Source organism: Rhineura floridana, chromosome 6 (genome assembly GCF_030035675.1).
Source record: "Rhineura floridana isolate rRhiFlo1 chromosome 6, rRhiFlo1.hap2, whole genome shotgun sequence".
Classification (NCBI taxonomy): Eukaryota; Metazoa; Chordata; class Lepidosauria; order Squamata; family Rhineuridae; genus Rhineura; species Rhineura floridana.
This window is the reverse complement of record NC_084485.1, coordinates 99,532,889-99,556,067: the sequence shown is the minus strand read 5'-3', so window position 1 is coordinate 99,556,067 and position 23,179 is coordinate 99,532,889. Positions and strand designations below refer to the sequence as shown.

General features: G+C 40.9%; 1 protein-coding gene across 4 annotated transcripts in view; it reads right to left on the bottom strand.

The window, feature by feature from the left end:
- NFIA (nuclear factor I A) overlaps positions 1-23,179 on the bottom strand; it is a 446,003-nt gene that overhangs the window by 124,643 nt on the left and 298,181 nt on the right. For all 4 annotated transcript variants that reach the window (XM_061633238.1, XM_061633241.1, XM_061633237.1 and 1 more), the window contains 2 exons: positions 17,844-17,961; positions 10,912-11,039 (listed from right to left, as the gene is read on the bottom strand). In XM_061633238.1, the coding sequence (XP_061489222.1) occupies positions 10,912-11,039; positions 17,844-17,961 (246 nt within the window). The remainder of the gene's footprint in view (positions 1-10,911; positions 11,040-17,843; positions 17,962-23,179) is intronic.

Genomic DNA, 23,179 nt, shown 5'->3' with positions numbered 1-23,179 from the left:
ACACCAGTGCCACACCGTCCTGGGAACTAGAGCAATGCTGGTATGGGAAGGAGCCACCACATGGCCTCCTCCTACATGACTTGGGGCTTCCAGTGTCACTGGCGTGGTGTGGGAAAGGCACATGCTATAGCAAGTCCAACTCTGCTAAGGAAATAATAGAAGTGACCCATAGACCAAGATACTGTCCAAGATATTTTAAAAAAGTGAATGCAATTTTCAGGCTGTTCTTCCATCTATAACTTCTATGTTTCTAAAGCAATAATGTCAATGAAATAGATTATTGTCGCAGATAATGGCCACCAGCTCCTTCATAAATTGCAGAAGAAAGAGAGACATATTGATCCAATGGTCACTTTCTGTCATCATGTCTACATCTATTATAGTAAATGAAGGGTATTTAATTATTTTACTTAATGGCCACAATGGAAAGCCCATGATTATGTCTCAAGTACCACTATTGACCTGCTGTATTTTTGTAGTATGATATTCATTAATAGATTTTTGTTGGCTACAGCCCATTGGACATAACAGAAGAGAGGCTGTGTAAATCTTGACAAAAAGCAATACGCTATGCTGGGTTTCAACCATGATTTTTTAAGCTATGTATGATACATCTGACAAGTCAGGTCGAATGGTGTTCCTAGTACCGACCGGTTGAATACAGAAACAAACTGAAAAACTGTAACTGGGCAGAATCTATTGTACTTCTTTAATCAGGAATATGTGATGCAGAAGAACTCTGAGCTCCTCCCCTTCCTATGCAGATGCCAACTGTTGTGACTCCTTGTGGTGCCAAAGGCTGAAGGTAACAGTACAGATCAACAGAGTTTATTATAATATGTATATCCAATGTGCAAGCACCTTCATTAGTTCACAAGGGTACTTGGTACAGATAAAGAATGCTTCTACATGGGGATTTCTCTTGCTCTGCTAATGGCATTAAGATTTCCTGAAATTCTAAAGAAGCAAGTACCATGGGGCAAGGTAGAACATTATACATTAGTTTGTGAAAACAGAATAGCTGGTGAAAACAGAACAGCTCCTTCTAGCCCAACTATGATTTCTTTCTGTCATGCAGCTTGGCACTTACATGACTTGAAAATATCGAATTTGTGGGAGATTCACTTCTGAATCCCTTCTCCAGCCTTCCATGCAACACATTCCTAATCCGTAACTTAAAAGTGGTGATTTTAACATACTTTAATGATTGTGGGTATTGGGGCAGGAGGAGTTTCAAGATATGTAAGGTTTGGGAGTACTATGGCTACTTTTTCCAACTGCTTCTCTATACAGCGATTGATACAGATAACTTTCCACCAAATGTTTTAGCTGTTTTTTCATTGCCTGCTCCCTAATTCTTGCAATTAAAAACACTGGCTCTGTTAATACACTAGCTGCACTGGGTCTTTCCCCACTTGACTGACATTCCAGCAGGCTGCCTTAGTTGGAGAGAGAGCCCATTTCATCAGATCTGTGACCAGCACATAATGCTCCTCCTGTCACTGAACTGGTCATTATAAAAATTATTATTTGACTTTAAAAACTAGTGCCTAAGTTAGCTCTTTTTCCTCTTCCATTCCCATCAACCTTTCCTTTTGTGCCATTTCTTTTAGACTGTAAACTTTCAGATGAGGATACCTTGTTTCAATTGGTTTTATATAAGCCAGTGGCAGCCTTATATAAACCAGTGGCAGCCTTTTTGGCTGGACTAGGGTACAAATTCTCTAGATAAAAAAATAAATACACATTTCTGCTATGTTGATGATAAATTCAATAGCAGTGCAGCATTCTGAGATTGTGAATAAGAAGGCAATCATTCAGAGTGTGAACAAGAGATATTTAATGTGCTAACACAGCTCTTTCATGTAGTAACAGTTCAGACTAATGCATTGTGATCTCAAGGTCCTAGTGAGCGTTCTCCTGAAAATGTATTACATGTTCAGTAGCAAAATATCCACACTGGACACTTACTTTGGAATAGTTGGGCTTTGTTTACTCACTTTTTACAGGGCATGTGCATGATATTGTGAGCAAAACATGCTCCTCCCATGTTTTCCTTGTTCAGCTTCCTTCCACCACCACCCTGCCAGCTCAAAAATATGACTTTAATGCAATTTCCCCAGGTGCAGATGATAAGTGTTCAGTAGATTGTTTAGCTAGTTTTGGTCAATACAGATTACTCTTGATGGATCTTCTCTATCGTCCATTTCTCCTCTCTAGGAATGAACTCCTAATCCTTTCCTTTCCAAATAGCATTGCATTTATATCCATAATTCCCCTCCTAAACTGTAAGGTATGCATGATTGAGAGTGCAGTCACAAGGATGGGACTATTTAACCTTTGTCCTCCACAACTTGGTCCCAATGAGAATCTCCCCTGCCAATGTTTGGGGATGCAGAAAGGAAGACCACCCTCCTGGTAGCAGAATATTTTTTGGATTCTAGAAGCAGAGCTGCTGTTTCACTTGCAGCTTAAAGCAGAACATCAATTATTGGATGCTGCTAAATTGTTCATGTCTGGAAGCACCCCAGATTGGCAGGGCCAATGAGTAAAGGCTTAACAATGTATGCATGGGTTGTTGATGATGATAAATATTGGGTGGTGTTCAACACTAGTCCTATTCAGAGCAGACCCATTAAAGTTAATGGACATGACTAACGTAGGTTCATTAATTTCTGTGGGTCTACTCTGAGTAGGACTTAGTTGAATACCACCCATTATCTCTTACTTGGAGGTTTTCCTGAGTTTGGAAGTTTGTGGATTTGGATATGTTACAGTAGGGCCCTGCTTACCGGCGCTTCACTTCCTGGCATTCTGCTAACGCGGTGGCTTTCATTCCCCGTTTTAAAGCCAATTTTGCACTTTTGTGGCATTTTGCAGCATTTTCGCATGATGCGCCCCATTATACTCAATGGGGTTCTGCTTTATGGTGATTTCCACTTTACGGCGGGGGTCCGGAACAGAACCTGCCGTATAAGCGGGGCCTGCCTGTATTCAGTAGGTTATTCTGGATTAGAAACAGTTGAAAAAGCTTGTTACATTTTTTGTGGGTTTGGACTCCCCCCTCCATATTTTTTTCTGGACTAATTGTATTGCAGATAAAGCTGCTGCTGTTTTGTGGACTTTGTTTAGGTAGTCTAGTATTTTTAGGTGTTTAGCTTGTCTGCTGTGAATCTGGACTTCAAAAAAAATGTTCAATTTGAATCCTTCACCTGCAGGAGTGGGGTCTCAAGACTAGTCCTCTGCAGGCCGATGTGTGTGACAGGGAAATCAAATAGCCCATTTGATGGGACAAGAGAGGCAGAGAAGAGACAGATGAAAGTTTTCAGCTGGCATTAACTGGAAATAATACAGCCTTGGGTGAACAGTAGCTGTAGCCTGTTTGAGCCCACTTGTGTTCTGCTTGTACATTTGTAAATAAATGAAATTATTACAAAGACTCTGCTATAGGCCTCCAGTGTGCTTTCATTCAAATGAAACCAAGCACTCCAGCCTTGCTCCTGGACCTTCCTACCATTTGGGGAAGTGGTTTGTTCAGTGGTCTGAGCAACAAAGAGCTGCCACAGTTACTATAGATTGATTTTGCCTGGCTTCCCCTCCCCTCTGGCCTAACCTTAACTTAAACTTAGTAGGAGTCAAGTCTGACAGTTGGACTTATTTTTTACTCCTTTCTACATTTTTCATCCTCATTCACCTACAGTATACTGAATATAAATTGTTATGTATGATTAAGGGAGATGGCTAATGCAGGGTCCCTTGTTTACAAAGACCCAGTTTGCACAGAGATCATAGTTGCAAATTATGGGAGGAGGATTCACATTTCAAGTAGAACATTAAACAATCTTATTAAAGAGGATTGGGAAGGGCACACTGATGTTTACAGTGGTGTGAGAAATGTTTGAAGAATAGACTGGACATACAATCTATCACAACACATTTTATGATGGGCAGGTGTCATGAATTTTGTTTCATCTTACTTGGGAACGCCATCCCAGTTCCATGGACCAACACCTTATTCAACCCCTCTCTTACACCCATTCCTGCTCACCTGATGAGCCCAACAGGACTTAAAGCTACTTTCTTTCCATCAATTTCAAAGTTTGAAACTCAAAAAAATGCCCAATAGTGGGAGGCCGAGTGACTCAATGAGTTACAGCCTTGTGTGGAATTATCAAATAATGCTTTTTTATAATCATTTAAAAAAATAACTTTAATCAGCATTGTCAGCTCACTATTTTGTGGGCTTAAAGGCTGTGGTGGGAAATGGTGAGAGGAGATGATTAATTCTAAGGTGAAATATCTATCATTCAGTTTGACCTAAATATGAAATTTAAGAAATCAAAAAGAGAAGCCAGTACTTTATGTCAGTCTTCAAAAGGGCCACATTAAGTTAAAAAGGGCACAGCATCTGTGCTGGATTACAGAATGCAGTTAAAAAGAGAAAGAAAGAAAGAAAGAAAGAAAGAAAGAAAGAAAGAAAGAAGAAAGAAAGAAAGAAAGAAAGAAAGAAAGAAAGAAAGAAAGAAAGAAAGAAAGAAAGAAAGAAAGGAAGGAAGGAAGGAAGGAAGGAAGGAAGGAAGGAAAGGGAAAGCAGAATGTTTTATATCATTCAGCTTCATGGAGTGCATTTGATCATGATTAAAATAAAACAAAATCCTGAAGCCAAGAGCTTTTAGGTGTATTTATGGCTGTATAACAGTTTATACTAGTTTAAAAATGGAGCCAAAACAGAATTGCACCAGAGTACAAACTCAAGCCTGATGCTGCTTGAGTTTCTTACCAAGTATCCTCATTATCTCCTCTTGCCTTCTTTCTCCGTTAGCAAGAGTTATGTGATGAAAGTGCTGAGATAAAGTAATGGAAAGGAGGATACCGCAAGAGGTATTTGAAAAACAGGAATAATTTACTACGTGTCTGCTGTGTTTTACTTTCCCGAGTCTTCCTGTGGTGAGAGGAAATTCATCTTTTCTGGCAGACTCCAGCCTTTTTAGGCCTGAGAGCTCCCCAAGCACACTGGAGTGCAGGTAAATGGATGTGAGTCTCCATGAGTACAGTATTAGGAGCAAGGATTTAATGCTATGCTTTGCTTGGTCTATCATGTCCAAACTTCAAATAAAGCAATGCACACTTGTTCGCAAAAATTGAACCAGATGTAATAATAACCATAAGGCAAAGCCCTTCCTAGGATCCTTTTGCCGGGAATCTTACAGACATAATATTTCAGCAAAAGAAAATGCATAGAGTGAATGGAGTGTTAAACTTTGATTCAAACAGTGATATTGCACATGATATGGAGATGGGGGCCGGAATTTGTAGATCCATGAATAGGAATTGCTGGCAATCACATTAATCTTCTATTGGCTGCCCAATACAATGCATGTATTTGCTACAGGCCACAGCTATGTGGCTTTGAGGTAGCTGAAACACAAGCAACCTTGCCTGTTGGGTAGGAGCCACAACACTCGTGTTGGTCCTACTTACCGGGAAGGAGATAGAGATGGACAGGACAAGGCAGCAGGGAAGTTGGGGCTGTGTGGGCAAACCAGTGGGAGTGCTGGATGGATCTGCCAATGCGCCCACACAGCCCCAACCTCCCTGTTGTCTTCCCCCTCTCCCTACCATAAGCAGCACTTGTGGAAGTTGCTGCAGGAATACCATTTTCATCATTCCTAACTGTCGGCCATGTTGACTGGGGAGGTCCCCCATCCCTGTCTACAATATTAAGCTAAAATAATTTTCAAACCTGTATTACTTGGTGTAAAAGCACACACTGCCTGAAATGAATGGGATTTTTAGCTTCCTATCTAAGAAAAACTGGGAAGGCACTTTAGCTTATCTGATATCTTCCGTCATTTTTGCCAAAGTGAGAATGGAGACAACTTCTGCCAAATCATTCTTGCCAAACTGAGCAATTAGTCTAGATTTCATCACTCTTCAATAATGCATCCTATCTTCTCCACATGCTGGAAAGAGGTTAGTCTTTCCACCACTTTTCACTTTTATACCATTAGCTCTTCCATTCTCTTATGTCTTTTTTACCTCTTCACCTCTCATGGTTAGAAATTTGCCAAGTCACTTTCTTCTGCCACCCTCTATTTCACATGACTCTTTTCTTTTCCTGTTGCATTATGGAACAAAGGCACTAAACTCTTCCTTCCTATTCTTCTTAATAGGCATTTCTGGAATTTATGAGCACCCTTCCTTAAGCTTAACCACTCTTCCTTATCTTCTCTCCATCTTCTACTCAACCCTGTAGCCAGCATCCCTTGTTAGGTGGGACAGCCACACTTCTAGGTGGGGCATTGGGGGAGAGGATGTGAGGGCGAGGCCAAGAAAAGGGAAAGGTAGTGACCTTCCCTGTTACTCCTCCTCCATCCAGAGATTGTGTTAGCTTACATGAATGAAGTTTAATCTGTTGAATTGTCTCACCCTATTTTGAGAGATCTCCAGGAATATCAGACTCAAAAGCTTGGGTTTGCCTATAGCTACAGGCCCCTTTCACTTGTAGTCTGTCCCTGTGTTCTGATTCTTCATGAACTGAACTACTTTGGTAGTGAGCTCCAAAGCTTAGCTTTGGTGCTGCATTAGGTATCCCTGTTTTATATTCCACCTGAAAAGCAAACTTCATACTAAATACTAAAGGGTTGGTTTGTTAACTCCTACTTGAGAGTACCTCCTTCTAGTCTTCTTTCTGGCCTTTAGATTTTCCTTTCTGTTGGACAATCAAGGGACAACTTTTTAACTGGCTGCTATATACAGGATGAAGTAAGCAATTGGAAATTAACTGTGGAAAGCAATTGGATTTTTTTTTTACTGGTTTCTAGGGTGATTTTTCTGTCCAGAAACCCTGCAAAGGTCTCATGCTGAGCTGCACATACTGTGAAAATAAGAAATTAGGCCTGAATTACAGCCTAGGAGTCCAGTCAGCTAGCTAGCTAACTGTAGTATACACAGCAATATTTCTATTCCTCTAGGGCTGTTTTTATCCTTTGCCATCAAGTAAACAAGAAAAAGAAGAAAATACTAGCCACTGTGAGTACAGTGAGTGCTTTAAAAGAGTAAAGGGTAGTCATTTTTTCAGATCACTTTATCTCTCTTACTTCACCCTTTAGCAATAAGCATCCAATTCTCATTATAGTAACTGCAGAATACAGAGTACTGCATCTACTCAATATAATAACTGCAGAATAAACAAACTCTTACTTCTTACTGCAGGCAAACAAACATGCTTCTTGATTGCTGGCTGGATAGACAGCACAATTGAAAATGAAAAGCAGAGGAAAGGGAAGTCTAAGACTAAAGTAGCTCTAGCCCATAATACAAAGTTCTAACTTTTCAAGGGGCATGTTACTGTATAGGCTGTTTTTTTTCCAGGATGACTTAAATGATTGTGATAGTAATCCACCCTCAATCAGGGAAAATCTTGAGTGAGCAGACGTTTTGGGGCTCTTCCAGATTAGGCTTTTGTTGTGCACTCGCCTGGCATTATTCACTGAATTTTTCAGAGGTTCTTTAAGAATAAGAATTGTTCTTAAAACAAACTATCATTCATTAAATGCTATCATTGATTAAAGTTGTAATTTTCTGTCATGTCACAAATTAAAAGGAAGACAATTTCCCCAAAATAAAATCTGGGGGAGGGGGAAGCAGAGCTCTAAGGGGGGCAGTTCCCCCACTCCACTCCCTGGTTACAGGTCTTCTACTATTAACACAAGGAAAAGTCTACGTTCTTTAGTTCTCTTGGTGTTGATGGTCTGATGAGATTGCACTTGCTTCACGAGAATGGAGCAATGTAATCCAATTTGCATTAGAGTGAAACCAATTTATTAGGGTTGCCAATCTTTGTGGGACTGTGGGCACATTTGTATATAAGAGAGACTATTGTGGACACAATACATGCACCACAACCAAGCAGACACCACAACTATTGTATTGACTACAATAGAATAATACTTTCAAGTCTAATTTTAGTTGGGGAGGAGGGCTTATGAGCACTAGGGAGGGCCAATGCAGGCTCATGTGTACCCACAGGCATCACACTGGCGACCCCTGGTTTAATGTAATAGCCTGCTTTGATAAGTTATTATTAGATTGACTGTTATTTAGCTTGCTTGGCATGAAAGAGAGACAGGCTCTGGTGCTGAGTAGATTTATTTATTTATTTATTTATTTATTTTATTTGTTTCATTTATAGACCGCCCATAGCGAATGGCTCTCTGGGCGGTATACAAAAAGGTTAAAATACAAAATATCAACAATAAAATCAGACAACAAACAATAAACACAAGCAGCAACTAAAGAAAAAAAATAAAAAATAAAAAATTTAAATTATAACATAAACGCTTAAAATGCCTGGGAGCATAGCCGGGTCTTAACCTGGCGCCGAAAAGATAGAAGCGTAGGCACCAGGCGTACTTCTTCGGGGAGGCTGTTCCACAGTTCGGGGGCCACTACAGAAAAGGCCCTAGATCGAGTAACTGTCCTCCGGGCTTCTCGATGGGTTGGTACCCGGAGGAGGGCCTTAGATGCTGAGTGAAGTGACCGGGTAGGTTCATAGCGGGAGAGGCGTTCCACAAGATATTGTGGTCCCACGCCGTGTAAGGCTTTATAGGTCAAAACCAGCACCTTGAATCTGGCTCGGAAACAAATAGGTAGCCAGTGCAAACGGGCCAGAACAGGTGTTATATGTGCTGACCGGCTGGTCCTCGTCAGCAGTCTGACTGCTGCATTTTGCACTAGCTGAAGCTTCCGAACTGTCTTCAAGGGCAGCCCTACGTAGAGCGCATTACAGTAATCCAGCCTAGAAGTTACCAGAGCATGAACAACTGAGGCGAGGTCATCCCTGTCCAGATAGGGGCGTAGCTGGGCTACCAACCGAAGGTGGTAGAATGCATTCCTTGCCACCGAGGCCACTTGCGCCTCAAGAGACAAGGAAGGATCGAAAAGAACTCCCAGACTACGAACCTGTTCCTTCAAGGGGAGTGTGACCCCATCTAGAACAGGGTGAACATCCACCATCTGGGCAGGGGAGGCACTCACCAACAGTGTCTCAGTCTTGTCTGGATTGAGTCTCAGTTTATTAGCTCTCATCCAGTCCATTATCGTGGTCAGGCAATGATTCAGCACATCCACAGACTCACCTGTAGAAGATGAAAAGGAGAAATAGAGCTGCGTGTCATCAGCATACTGGTGGCAACGCACTCAAAAACTCCTGATGACGGCACCCAGAGGCTGCATGTAGATGTTAAAAAGCATGGGGGACAAAATCGACCCCTGAGGGACTCCACAATGGAGAGTCCAAGGTGTCGAGCAATGTTCCCCAAGTACTACCTTCTGGCGACGATCCGCCAAGTAGGAGCGGAACCACTGCCAAGCAGTGCCTCCAACTCCCAACTCCGCGAGTCTCCCCAGAAGGATACCATGGTCGATGGTATCAAACGCCACTGAGAGATCAAGGAGAATCAACAGAGTCACACTCCCTCTGTCCCTCTCCCGACAGAGGTCATCGTACAGGGCGACCAAGGCTGTTTCAGTGCCAAAACCAGGCCTAAAACCGGATTGAAATGGATCCAGATAATCGGTCTCATCCAAGAGCACCTGGAGCTGATTGGCAACCACCCGCTCCAGAACCTTGCCCCAAAAGGGGATATTTGCCACCGGTCTACAATTGTTCAAGTTATCTGGGTCTAAGGAAGGTTTCTTCAAAAGAGGTCTCACTACTGCCTCCTTGAGGCTACTAGGGACTACTCCCTCACTCAAGGAGGCATTTATCACTTCCTTGGCCCAGCCGGTGGTACCAGTCCTGCTAGCCTTGACCAGCCAAGATGGACAAGGATCTAGAGCAGACGTGGTCGCCCGCACCATTCCAAGCACCTTGTCCACTTCCTCAAGCTGCACCAACTGAAACTCATCCAATAATTTATTGTAAACTCAACGCGTTTCGGAATTATCCTTCTTCAGGAGCAGAGGAGATCTGTTTTCTTGGAGTTCGGTTTGTGGTTTGTGTTTACTGTGGAGCTGGACAAAGAATTTGAATTGCCTGGATAGAGTAAAGAAAACCAATCTCCACTGCTCCTGAAGAAGGATAATTCCGAAACGCGTTGAGCTTACAATAAATCTACTCAGCACCAGAGCCTGTCTCTCTTTCCTGCCTTCAGTTTGGTGCTTTTCCCTTTTGCTTTAGCTTGCTTGGCCACAAATTCAGAACCAAGTTCTTTCTTTCAGTACTGTGTGTAATAAAGTATGCAAATTAGAAACAACAATAAATTCACTTAGAACAAAAAGCCAAGAGGCTTTTTGTTCATAAACTGCCATTATATTAAAAATGAGTATTTTAATTTCTTTTAAGAGTTAAAATATTTTGTGAAAGGTGATAAGATATTTACGGAACAGAAAACACAAGAAAAGCTAAGCTAAAAAACTTGAAAATTAACTAATTCGGCAGTGGGACAACAATATCAATGGTACATAGAAACACTTCATTCTAACTTTCAAACATTTAAATTGACAAAACAATTTCTCCTACAATGCCATTAAAAAGCCATTACATAATAAAATCAATTCATTTAACAATAGTTTGAAAGGGTTTGTTTCCCTGTCATTGTACAATATAATATAAATTGCAGTATGCCGCTGTTTGGGGGCAAGCCAACTTAATTCATAGTAACATTTTGGAATAAGGAAGTCTCGAGAGCCATGGAAACCATAATTCAACACTACAAATGCTTGCCTAAAATACAGAAATCAGTATTACAAAAATATTTACAGCTGCAGAAGCATTCAACTTCTGTAGTCTCTCACACACTAGCTCATACCTTAAAGATGAAAGGCAGTCTATAAATATTTTAAATAAATAAATACATTGAGCATTGCCTAGGAGTCCTAAAATGCCATCTGAGTGACCCTATTTACCTGGCTCCACTTCATGCCATCCACTGGACTGACTGCCACTTCCTGGAGACCGCCCCTGGCTTGTATAAAATGGCTCTTCACCAGGACTGTCCATTTCATCCTCTACAGATTTGAGGCGCTTTGTAGAGCTGCAATTGAAGAACACAGACACATTACTGCACAAGTTGAAGTGAGATGAAATGCTAGATTCCCTTTTAGAGTTGCAGCTGAAGCAAAGGTGATACAGCTTCTATGCCTCTTCTGCCCTATTAATCTTCTGCCTCCTTTTTTTCAATGACAGGAAGAAACTCTGAGCCAAGAGACGGCAATCTCACTTCCTTTATAATCCGGGCAATAATCCATCATATTTATTTTGGAGACAGAGGAGAAAGAAATTTAAGAGGATGAGATCTCAAGCATGTGTGTACATGTGTGAGAGTGTCTCTCCATAGTTTCTCGCACAAGGGGTTAAGTTAATAGGGTGTCCAAATGCAGTTATTCATTTTCTTAAGGCCAACTGTAGAGATGTTCAGAGTGTGAGAAGAGGCTGTATGCATGCACATACCAACAGATGCTTATGAAGCTCATACATGCAAGGTGGGGATCCTGACTGGCCCAGGATCCTCTCTTGCATGGAGGGCCTCTATGGGCGTATGTTGGTATGTATGTGGAACTCCTCATGAGAGGATAGTGGAAGGTGCAGAAGGGGAGGTGGCTTGGACCCTGCTTATGCCACTTCTAACTAGAAAAATAAAAGTGCTTCGCAGCTTGTTGCATAGTCTGACCTTTTCAATCCTTAAGAATTTAGCTTCAGATATAACTTGCTTGCACTGTGTCCCCATTTGTTTTGTTTTGTTTAATAAAGTTCAAGTGGTATGAGAAGTTTTCACAGTAGCTTATCCTGACATTTATTCCATGAAGATTGGTTTTTGAAGCTACTCTGCAAAAATGCAATATACAAAATGTTTCATACTGGAGTGCTCTCAGTTGAGGGTTCCAGCCAGCAAGCCAGTTGGCTATGTTCTCTTCTAGGACACTCCATTCCATTCCACCTCCCCCAGGCCAGATTCTTTCCTCCTCTGTCCCAAAGCCAATTAGCATTCCATAACAGGCTCAGTCTTCAGTGAGCTGTTTTTAACATCCCCATCCCCCCCAAAAGGCTTTTTGTACTTCTGCAAACCTTGGGATTTGCCTAACTCTGCTAACATCTCCCTCTTGGATGTTGTTGGTGCAGTTTTGGCTACATAAGGATTCATGTATGAGGTTGTTGCTGCTGCTGCTGCTGCTGCTGCTACTACTAGTAGTAGCAGTAGCAGTAGTAGTAGTTCCAAGTAAGATGTTCCATTCCATTTTAATGTGGGATTTTAATGTGGGATCTTTTACATGGAAAGAAGTAATTATGTAAACATTATGAGAAAATTTTACAGCTCTCACTCCCTCTCTTTCATTTTAACAAAGCAACACAGAATTGGATGAGCAAAGCGAGAACTATGGGAAATGAGGAAAAGACTAAGAGAACAAATTTGACATAAAGGCAGCTACCTTGGGAGCCAGAAAAGTGCTGTGAGAATATTGTTCAATAGTGGAGCTAGCCAAGGAAATCATTGCTGGAAGATTAAACACACCCACCCACCCACCCACACATACATGCACGCACACACACGAGAGAGAGAGAGAGAGAGAGAGAGAGAGAGAGAAGTGAATTCCAAATTAACTTCTTGAAACCAAAAGCCTTTTTAACTCGAGCAATGCAGAGGTGAAACATAGAAAGACTGCTACTCATCACTTGCCACAAACATTCCTCCCTCATGTAACATTCAAGCAAACCCTGAAAGAAAAGATAACCCTTATGCTGAGCTCTGAAGGTCAATCGACTCGGACTCTGGCAGAGTAATGTGGGAAATTGCAGAGCCAGGAGCCTTCAGCTTCTTGAGCTATAGTAAGAACAGACTGCAGCTGGGAGGAAAACTGTCCTACTGAATTTGCTTTCCAAGACAGGGTCAGTAGATATTACATCTATTGTCAGCTTTACAGAGTCTATTGCACATTTCTATGTACAAAGGAAGCAGAAACTCCCAAGGGTAAGCTACCTGAATAAACGTCCTATTGAGTGAGCCAGAGAAGGCTGTTTTCTATATCAAAGATCTATTGCATGGGGAGAAAAAAAAATTAACTGCCATAATTCCTCTCAGACGTAAGTCTTTATACAGAGATAATTCACACTAGATCTTCTTGAATTTTGCCACAGTAAGGATTTTCATTTGAAAATGTAAGGACATTTAAAGTGAGATCTCTGTGGTATCAGAAGATACTAACACATGTATCACTTGTTTCTGGGAACAGAGAAACCATTGCCTCCCCCACTATGCTCCCTATTTTAGCCCCTTTGTTTTCTCACATTAATATCAACGGAAGTCTATCCATTTTATGGAGAAAATTAATACAAGGCAGTATTTGGATGGGATGATAAATCATGGTTTATTGTGAAGGAAATGAACCTGTGTGAGCTTCAGGCTCATCTGTGCCCCAACTCCTGTCTTTGCCCTACATGGCCACAAGAAAATCAGACACTTTAGCATTTGTTTTAGCTGATCCAAACCTGAAAAATAATCATGGATTATGAAGCTGTCTTGTTTCAACAAACCATACTTAAGTTTAATCAAAGTTTAGGATCCGGATGTTACACTAAACTATAGTTAATCTAAAAAAAGACACTTCCAATCTTTTCCTGGTGACTATGCTGAGAAAGAGGGGAGGGATGAGGCTTGCACAGAGTTCTTTCTTATCATGAAAAACCATGGTTTATCATTGCTTCTGAATGCAGTGAATTAAGTTCATGGGAGCCAGGCACTTATTTTTCAAACAATTAAAACCAAGATTCTTGACATTCCACCATAGTCTAGGTATGCCAAAAAAGTATGTCAGAGTCTTGACTTTGTTTTCAAGGCATTTTAAATGTCAACAAAAGACATTTTTGCCTACACTTCAATATTCTACCTTGATCATTTTCCCAGCACAACAATCCTAAGCTTATGTACTTGCAGGTAAATGTTAGCAAAATCAGTCAGAACAAACTTTCTTGTATATATTTTGGTTGACAGCAGGTGCCGATAGCTGACTGTCTCGGAGAGGCTCTCCCCGGGGCGAAAGCTACACACATTCAAGATCACATGGAGAGAATGAAGGGAGACATGAACATGAAAAGCTCTTGTTGGTGTTAACAACAACTTCCCTTGAATATACTGGGGAGACAGAAGGCTTGTGAACTCTCCAGTGCTTCTTGCATCAGCCACCAGGAGCCAGAAAGGCTGCGACCTTTCAGCCGACTCCCTTCACACTTCCGCCGGGACACATGATGGGGATGCACACACCCCTGTTCTGCCTGTCACGTGACGCAGACAACCCTGCCTGTCACGTGACGCAGACAACCCTCACTTCACGCCAATGGCACTCTGCCATCTTGCAGTTGGGACTGACGCCAGCGAGAATCAGTCGCCAGTAAAATTTCTCAGCCATCTTGCTTGTGGGCTGCGCCTCAACTCGCAATAGCGGAGGTGGCCATTTTTTAGCCCGGTGCCTCCTGCCCAACAACAGCCTGGCACGGGGCCTCTTGTGTGGGGCCTCCCGGCATGGGGCCTCCCGGCATGGGACCTCCTGCTCAACCACAGCCGCCACCGCTGTGTCCTCCTCCTCCTGCTCCAGGCAAGGCCCAGGTCCCTGAGCCCGAGCTCCCGCAGCTGCCCCCCGACATAAACCATCACCAGCAGCAGAAGCCCGGGGAGCAGCAGCTGAGCAAGCCCGAGGACATGGAGAGGAAGACAACATTGAGACAGCAAACAGCTTTGCTGTAACAAATGCCTGTCGCCCTTCTGCCTCTCGGGAGCTGCCACCCCTGCTAACACCACCTCCTCTTTCTTGGTGGTGCCGATAATGATAATGTTATTTTTTATTTTATTTAATTTTTGTAAATTGTATTGCTTTTATTGTGTTTTTATTGTATTTTATATTGTATTTTTATACCTGTGTTTATTTTTCTTTGTAAGCCGCCTTGAGGACCTTTGGCTGAAAGGCAGAGTATAAATAAAATTTAATAATAATAATAATAATAATAATGTTTAAGAGTAAGTGGTAAGATTTCTTGTCTAACAAAAACTAACTAATGTGAGGGGGGGGAAATATAGTGTCATTATTAACTACTGATGCTGTTTATAACTAGCTTGTTATCTGTGTCAGGTATTTGCAGAAGCATATAGAAGTGACAGCTGAGCTTCACTTTTAAATACCATTAATAATCTATCTGTTCTACCAGTCTTGTAATGGAAACAAATATAGCCTGACAAATGAATGTGAATTGTCCAGATAGTATTTAAGTGCATCCACAAAAGGGCCAAACCATGCAAATGAATATACTGATTACTGTGACGTAGTGATTAGTTTATTTGCCTAATTTTTGAATGCTGCCTAAGTATAAGCAAATAGGATATTATTTCAGTCTTAAGTGTTATTAACCATATAGAGGCTATCCTGGTACATTTGTAGAAACTAAGAATTAACTCTTTATATTAACTATAGGCTTCATCAATATATTTTAAAATTCTGCATAGCTGAGCAGAACTAGGGCTAGTTCATATGTTTTCTTATATATCAGTTCCATGTAGGAGTAAATGTTTACTCTGTCATGTGTAAGCAATTTACATGTGTATCTTTGCTGAGTGTACCTGCAGCGGGAAGATGCAGTCAATCAGAATGTGATAACCTGTGTTAATAGGAATATATGCATGTGTCTTTTCAGCACACTTTATTGTTCACACATGATAGATGGCACACTTTCTCCAACAGTGAAATAATATCTTTGAAACAAATATGTTATGTGAAGCAGCCCTACGATCAAAAGAACCATGATGGAGTTAGCATTTCTTATCATGTCTGTCAACTAACTGATCCACTGGAAGAAGAAAAAATCAATCTGGATCATTAATAGCATTCAAAATGGCAACAGGCTTTGAGCTTGCTTGTAAATCCGATCCCATGGATGCTTAAGGAAAGGGTTACAATATAAAATAAAAAATATATTTTTATCTTCAAATTAGCACCTAAGCCTCATATCAAGACTTATTGGAGGTAAGAACAACAACAAAAATTACCTGCTTGGTTAAGTCACTAAATTCTTAAAGCTGCACTTACATGTTGATTTCTAAAGGGCAATTCTTCAATCCTACATTAGTCTCTCAGTTAATGCCCTTACTGATTTATCTGGAGCTTGCTATTCACTATCTTTTCTTGCAATATGATGCAGCCTACTGTACACAGAAGGAGTATCTCTTTACAAAATAATGTTCCAAGCAAGTCAAATTTATCTTACACACATTAAACAGAGGTCTGCTTGAAACATAATGGGAAACTATAGTTTATTCCTACATGAATGAAACAACATTAGCCTTGGCCTTGTACACTTGTCACAGGGTCAGGACTGGTTAAGGGGGGAAGTTCAATGTCATAGGGCTCCTTTCCCTCACCCTAGGTTCTCAAACAACGGAAACAGCAAAATGGATAGGACCCAACCACTTACACATTTATTCTGATACAGAAATACAGATAATGGTTTGATCCCACAAATTCAGAGTATAAATAAACCATAGTTATCTTGAGTTCAGATGTTATAAGGAAATACAGCTTGTACAAAACCAAAAGTGAAAGCTTGTAATCAACTCCTTGTAGCAGTGAAACAGGAGAAGAGGAGAGTGGAGGTGCATGAACTTGAAATAATCAACAAACGTCTTTCAGAAGGGTCCTCTTGCTGCAATCACATTATGGCCCTGTGACCTTCACAGGACCAAATACAAAATTATGCTGTGATGCTACCTATAATAGTTCTTCAGAGGACAGGTAGTAAAGTTGAATGCCACATAATATTATTGCATGGTTTGTCAGTGAAAAGGACACTGCAGTGGCAAATGATCTCTGTGTGTTGGCAGATTAGCATTCCATTTTGCTACTCTATTTGGCTCATTTAAAAAAAATAATAAAAGTTCAACAGATGTCTCCAATGGGTTTACTCTTTGTAAGTCATTACAACTGCTGTACATCTGCAAGGCTTCTCCGTTCCCCAAGACATACTGTCACCTAACTGGCCACCTGAGCAGTAGTTCACAAACTGACTATTCCTGGATAAGACCCAATTTAATTTAGAGGCGCTAATAGAGGTATGATTGCTATTTGAAACACAACAGTGCAGAGGCATTCCATGTGGCCAGCTGCTTGTGCGAAGCACCTTTCCATACTACTTTAAGCAACTTTCCATTATATCTTTGGTCATTTCAACTTTACAGCTTTCCATTACAACTTTGGTCATTTCAACTATGCTAGTATGAACTCTGCACCTTGCATGAACTTGGCCAGCTCCTTCAGACTGTTAACGAAATTACCTCTTTTCTATTACATTATATTAAACATGTATCCCCCTTTTCCTCCAATGAGCTCAAGACGGTTCTACCCTTCCTTATTTTTATTCTCACAACCATGTGAGGTAAGTTGGGTGAGAGACAGTGACTGGCCCAAGGGCAGCCAATGAGCTTCCTGGCTGAGTTGGGATTTAAACCCTAGTCTCCCAGGTCTTAGTCCAATGTTCAAACCTTATATAATGTTATATTATACACACACAGAGATACATACATAGTCCTAAATCTTTGCCCTTTATATTACTCCAGTGCCCTATACAAAATGATTCCTCATTTACATCAATATTCAGCAAGAGAAGAAAAATACTTTGTAAAACTATACAAAACACCAGAGAGTATATAGGTTCCACTTTCTTACACTTTTTTATATTCAGTGTCTCAAGGTGAGTATATTGGGCAGCATAAGCACTAAATGACAGAGTTACTCATTTTGAAATGTCCATGTAGCCAGGGGGATTTGAAACATAACCCAGTATCATGCAGAGCTCAAATTACCTGGTAGAGGAGGTGCTTGGTAAGGATCTCCTCATTGCTCCTGGGCTCATGCTATAGTATGAGGAACTTTCCAAATCTGAGAGTGAGAAATTCGGGCCCGTTCCAGCAGCTATTGGTGCTGGGGGGAAAAAGAAAAGGAAGTGGGTAAGTCAGGTGGAAAAGGAAGAATTACATCTCAGACATTTACTTTCACCTTAATAACTTTACCCAGCATGTAGGTAGAAAGGTATGAGATAATTGGCACTGTAATCAGCAAGATTAAAAGTTCATTATGCAATTTTATGATTAAGGTCTTCTTTGAAGGTCTTTTCCTGATGGCAAGTCTGATTTTGTACCAACATATATTTTAATGGCTTCTCTTAAAGAAACTTTAGGAATGTTGCTTCTTCTTAGATTGTTTTTCCACTGCAGCTTAGCAATGTTCTCCCAACTAGTTCTCACTGTTTGCTGCCCTGTGTATGTGATAAGTTTTTCTTTTGTTACATTTTTTCTCTTGACTGTTACAAAGATGTGTAATGAAATAGTCTTTCACAAAGACACTATTAACTCCTCTCTCTACAGTGTAAAGACAGAAGGTCATGAATCTCCTGCCATCATTAATATGGATCTGGTATCATCCACCCAATAAGTCCTCTTCCGATAAACTTTTATTATGCAAAAAATATATAGTTGTTACTCAGTTGTTGTGGGGGATCCAAAGACCTCTCTCTCACCTATAGTAAAGAAATGGTATTTCCCACCACCCTCACAGCATTTAAACTATAATATTTTTGCTGTGAATATATGAATGGCTACAACAATAATGAATGCTGCATAAACCACCTGCTTGTAACCCTGAACTCAGATCAGAATGAGGCGGCAGTCACACTTCAATATGACATGAGTTCAGGTTAACAGGCAGAGGCAGCAGCTTCCTCCTTTGCAATTCAGAAACTGCCTCTATGTGCCTCTGGCATGCACCACACAATTGCTAGCAAGGCAAGGAACAGGCATGGCCAGGAGGAGCCTGCTGCTACTACCGTAGTTCACTTTCATCTGCCTCTCTGTATATTTTTTCTGGACTAGCTACAAATTGATCTGTGAGGAAAAAAGCAGCCAGATCCTCACACTCCCTTCCCCCCATTTCAGGGTGCTCCAGGAACCATTTAACCTTTTCATAATATCGTCTGGCATAAAACCAGAGCCATACCCCCATGTTATAGGCACATCACATAGCAGCAGATCACATATTTATTTTTAAAATGTTACTATATTTAAATCTGCCTTTCCTTCAGGAGTTAAAAACATACAAACATAAAAAACATAAAAACAATCTTCCTATTTTATCCTCACAACAACCTTGTGAGGTAGGTTAGGCTGACAGACAATGTCTGACTCAAGCTTATCAATTGAGCAATGGGAGGGGGGTGTCATATTCTGGTCCTCATCAAGCAGCAAAATGTCTTGGACTGGCCCTTAGTGGAGGTAAGTCATATTCATTACTTAATGATCTGGTCTGGATGTAATAGCCAAACCATAGTTGGGGCATTGGATCTAAACCAGCATTTCAAATTCAGGTTTCAAGGGCAAGCAGAAACTATAGTTTGCCAATTTGGATGTAATGGTCTGCTGAACAAGGAAATCAGGGATGGAATCATAGTACATGAGGGATGTTGCATGGAGGAAGCATACAAGCCCAAGAACAGCCAACCATGGTTTGCTATTTCATATGAACCAGCTCACTGATTGCATAAATTATTTGCATACATGAATGAGCCATTACAGATTAAGCAACGCATACAGAACACCTAATATCAATTCAGTATTTTTCTCATACATCTCATATATTCAGAAAGTTATAAGAAATCAGATTTTATTTACATGTCCCTTTAGTGTGTCAAGAAAGACCCTCCGTGGCGCAGAGTGGTAAGCAGTGGTAACGCAGCCAAAAGCTCTGCTCACGGCTGGAGTTCGATTCCAACGGAAGGAGGAAGTCGAATCTCCGGTAAAAGGGGTCGAGGTCCACTCAGCCTTCCATCCTTCCATGCTCAGTAAATGAGTACCCGGCATATGCTGGGGGGTAAAGAAAGGCCGGGGGAGGAACTGGCAATCCCACCCCATATATACGGTCTGCCTAGTAAACGTCGCAAGACGTCACCCTAAGAGTCGGAAATGCCTCACACTACAAGTGCGGGGACACCTTCACCTTTTAGTGTGTCAAGAACATCACTGGGGACTAACAACATAACGCCTTCCCCTATGCATTTGTCTTTTATGAACTTCATCAGATTTTTTAACCATTACAGAGCCAGAGTGCTACGCCACTGTGACGCCCAGTAAGGGTAGCGTTTCTGAAACTCTTCACAATGAAACAAACCAAATGCCAGACACCAGCAAGGCTGCTGCTAATTTAGAGTTTTCTTCTTTTCTGGAAAGATCCTAAGATTCAGCATCTCACTAGTCAATCCTGACACAGCAGGAGGTAGGTTCCTAGCTCCAGTGTGAGTACAGCCACAGGCATCAGCCTCTGCTGCAGAATCTAACTCCAACCACATTCCCAGTGCTATAGCAGCTGTTAGTTCTGGTGTATCAGTACCAATGCACTGCTATTTTTTTATATTTTTATTTATTGCATTTATATACCGCCCCATAGCCGAAGCTCTCTGGGCGGTTTACAACAATTAACTAAGCTACAACTGAACACTCCTTGTGAATGTTTCAAAGGTCCACCACTGTACAATCCGGCACTGTGTCTTTTTCTTTAGATAGCAAGAGCCAACTAGGTGTAGCTAGTGGAGAAAAACTAGGTGCCTTCTGTCCAAATAATGCAGGGGTAAGAAACCTAGTACCCTGCAGATGTTTTGGATTACAACTCCCATCATCTCTAACCAATGGCCATGAGAGTTGGGCTGACAGCAGTTTTACTCAAGAACATCTGGAGGGCATCAGGTTGCCAACCCCTGCTTTAGTGCAACGCCACTTTAGTTGCATGAACACAAAATTCTGCTTGCAGTGCTATGGTTGATGTGGTGCTATGAACATGTGATGCTGCCCTTATAGCAAGTCAGACCATTGGTCCATCTAGCCCGGTTGACACAACTGACCAGCAGTGGCTCTTTGGGGTCTCAGGCAGTGATTCCCAGCATTTACTACATGAGAGCTTACTGCATGCAGAGTATGAAACATGCTCTGCCACTGAGCCCCTTAAGGCCAGTGCTAAACTGCAGTCTTTAGCTGAAGAGCAACTCTATACTAAGTGTTTTACAGACTGCAGCAGAAGTACAAGAACAATGGGCAATACAAAAACAAAATCCTCATACAGCTTACTTATAAGGTTGTGTCATGTAAACTATGGAATACTCTAAGCAGCTGTTTAAAGACAACCACTGAACTGACATGCATTGATAGCAACACATTTTTAAAAGCACAGGATGGAAGGAACACAATAACATTAAAATGGGAGCCAGCCTGTAATGATCTTCAAAAGGAATTAACTTGGAATTTATTTACAAGAACACTCTAGACTCATTTCTATCTTCCTTTAACTACAGTATGCTTCCTGTACAATGGGTGAATGAAACATGAAAAAAGAAAGCATTGTAAAATTAACTCATTTTATCAATTTGGGATGTCTGCTAGAATTTCCTGACAGCAGAGACAAGAGGTTGTAAAACTGATGAATTTGCATGGAAAAAGAAACCAGTGTAAGTAATTTGTGTAAAAGGTAACACGGACATGAACTGCTATAATTCAGACACCCTGCGGATAGCAAACTGCTGCAGTGTGAGCAGTTATGGGTTAGAAAAATGACCACACTGCAGTCAGTCTGACTTGAATGGAAATCAATCATAAAGGTACACTCTGCAGCATCCACTCTACAGTTTTAGCAGTCTTGGCCAAACTTAGCTGCGCTTTAAAAAGCCTTTGCTTGATAAATTTCATTCACACAAGACCTATAGAATGCCTAGCTGAAAGGTTAATAATGTGTTTTCCAAGTACGAACTTAGCAATTTTGCTCCCAAAGCAATGTAATATTTATTAAACAAGTTTATTTCAGCCAGAAAGCTAGGGGAAAATTGATATACAGCCCAAATCTATGCATGTATACTCAAAAGTAAGTCCTACTACATTCACTGGGACTTATTCTCAGGTTACTGTACACAGGCTATTATGGCCTTTATTAATTTACTCCAATCAGCAATTGTTTCTTTGTGGTCTGATTTTAGTAGGCTTAGATCTCTTAAAATCTATTTCTTCCTCCTAAATGTGAAAAAGAATAAGGATATGATAGGGAATTGCAACTGATGTTATAGGAATAAAACTCACTTGGAACTTAAGCACTTGCTTTGCTGAGATGTGATTATTACATAGTGTTGGCCTCTTTTTGAAGAGAAAGTGAATGAATATTTTTTGACTGGCTTGTCTGGTTTTTAAGTTTTGGGGCTGTTTGCTTTTATAATTACAATTATTATTCAGTTTCTATAGGTTCTGTACCTTTCTACTCTGCAAAGCTCCATCCTTAATCCCATCAGGCTCCAACCATGGGTCCAAACAGTCACAACCTCTCTGGAGAAACCCGAGAAAATCAGGATAGGAAAATTGTCATCTTTAGGATCCTAACTGCCTCACTGAATTTTTGTGGGGAAAGGCATGTAACCTGCTTTGTAGTGTATGCAAACAATTTGTTTTTAAAAAAGTAACACTGCTGGTAGGAAAATAATTAGAAATTTCTCTTTATAGTTAAAATGAGCATGGTTGCCAGACTTGGAATTAAGAATGAACAAGTTTTCTGTTATGCAATGAAATGATCCAGAATGTGCAAATTTAAAATATTCCACAGAAGTTCTAACTGGTAAACCAGGATCATGGCAGGGGTAACCCAAAGTCATTAACCTTAGTAGCACTAGCAGAATGCTAACAAAGAACAATGAAATAGTATCTCCTCTGTATTTGTGTGTTTTATTGGAAATACAGGGCTTTGTGCCCCAATTTTCAAGTTACTTATCCATGTAAGCACCATTTCACAATTTACAGTGTAAGGAATGAGGGAAGCCTATATTCACTCCATGCTAAGAACTTGGTTAACTTTTCTCTATTCGCTTTACTATAAAGACATACATTTTTCCTCTGAGGCTGAACTACAAAGCTGTACATTTTACTTTTTTGTGTTAAAATCTTACAAGGACAGGCAAAACATCATATTAGAAAAGGAGGCAAGGACACTGCCCTTCTTCCATGTTAAGTTCATCTGTCAAATGTGTCCACAGAACCACTCTCTGGTTGGTCCCAGTGTGCAACAGAAATCTCTGGCTCAACTGCACTAATCCCTTTCCAGTGTGCAAAGGTATTGACATGCT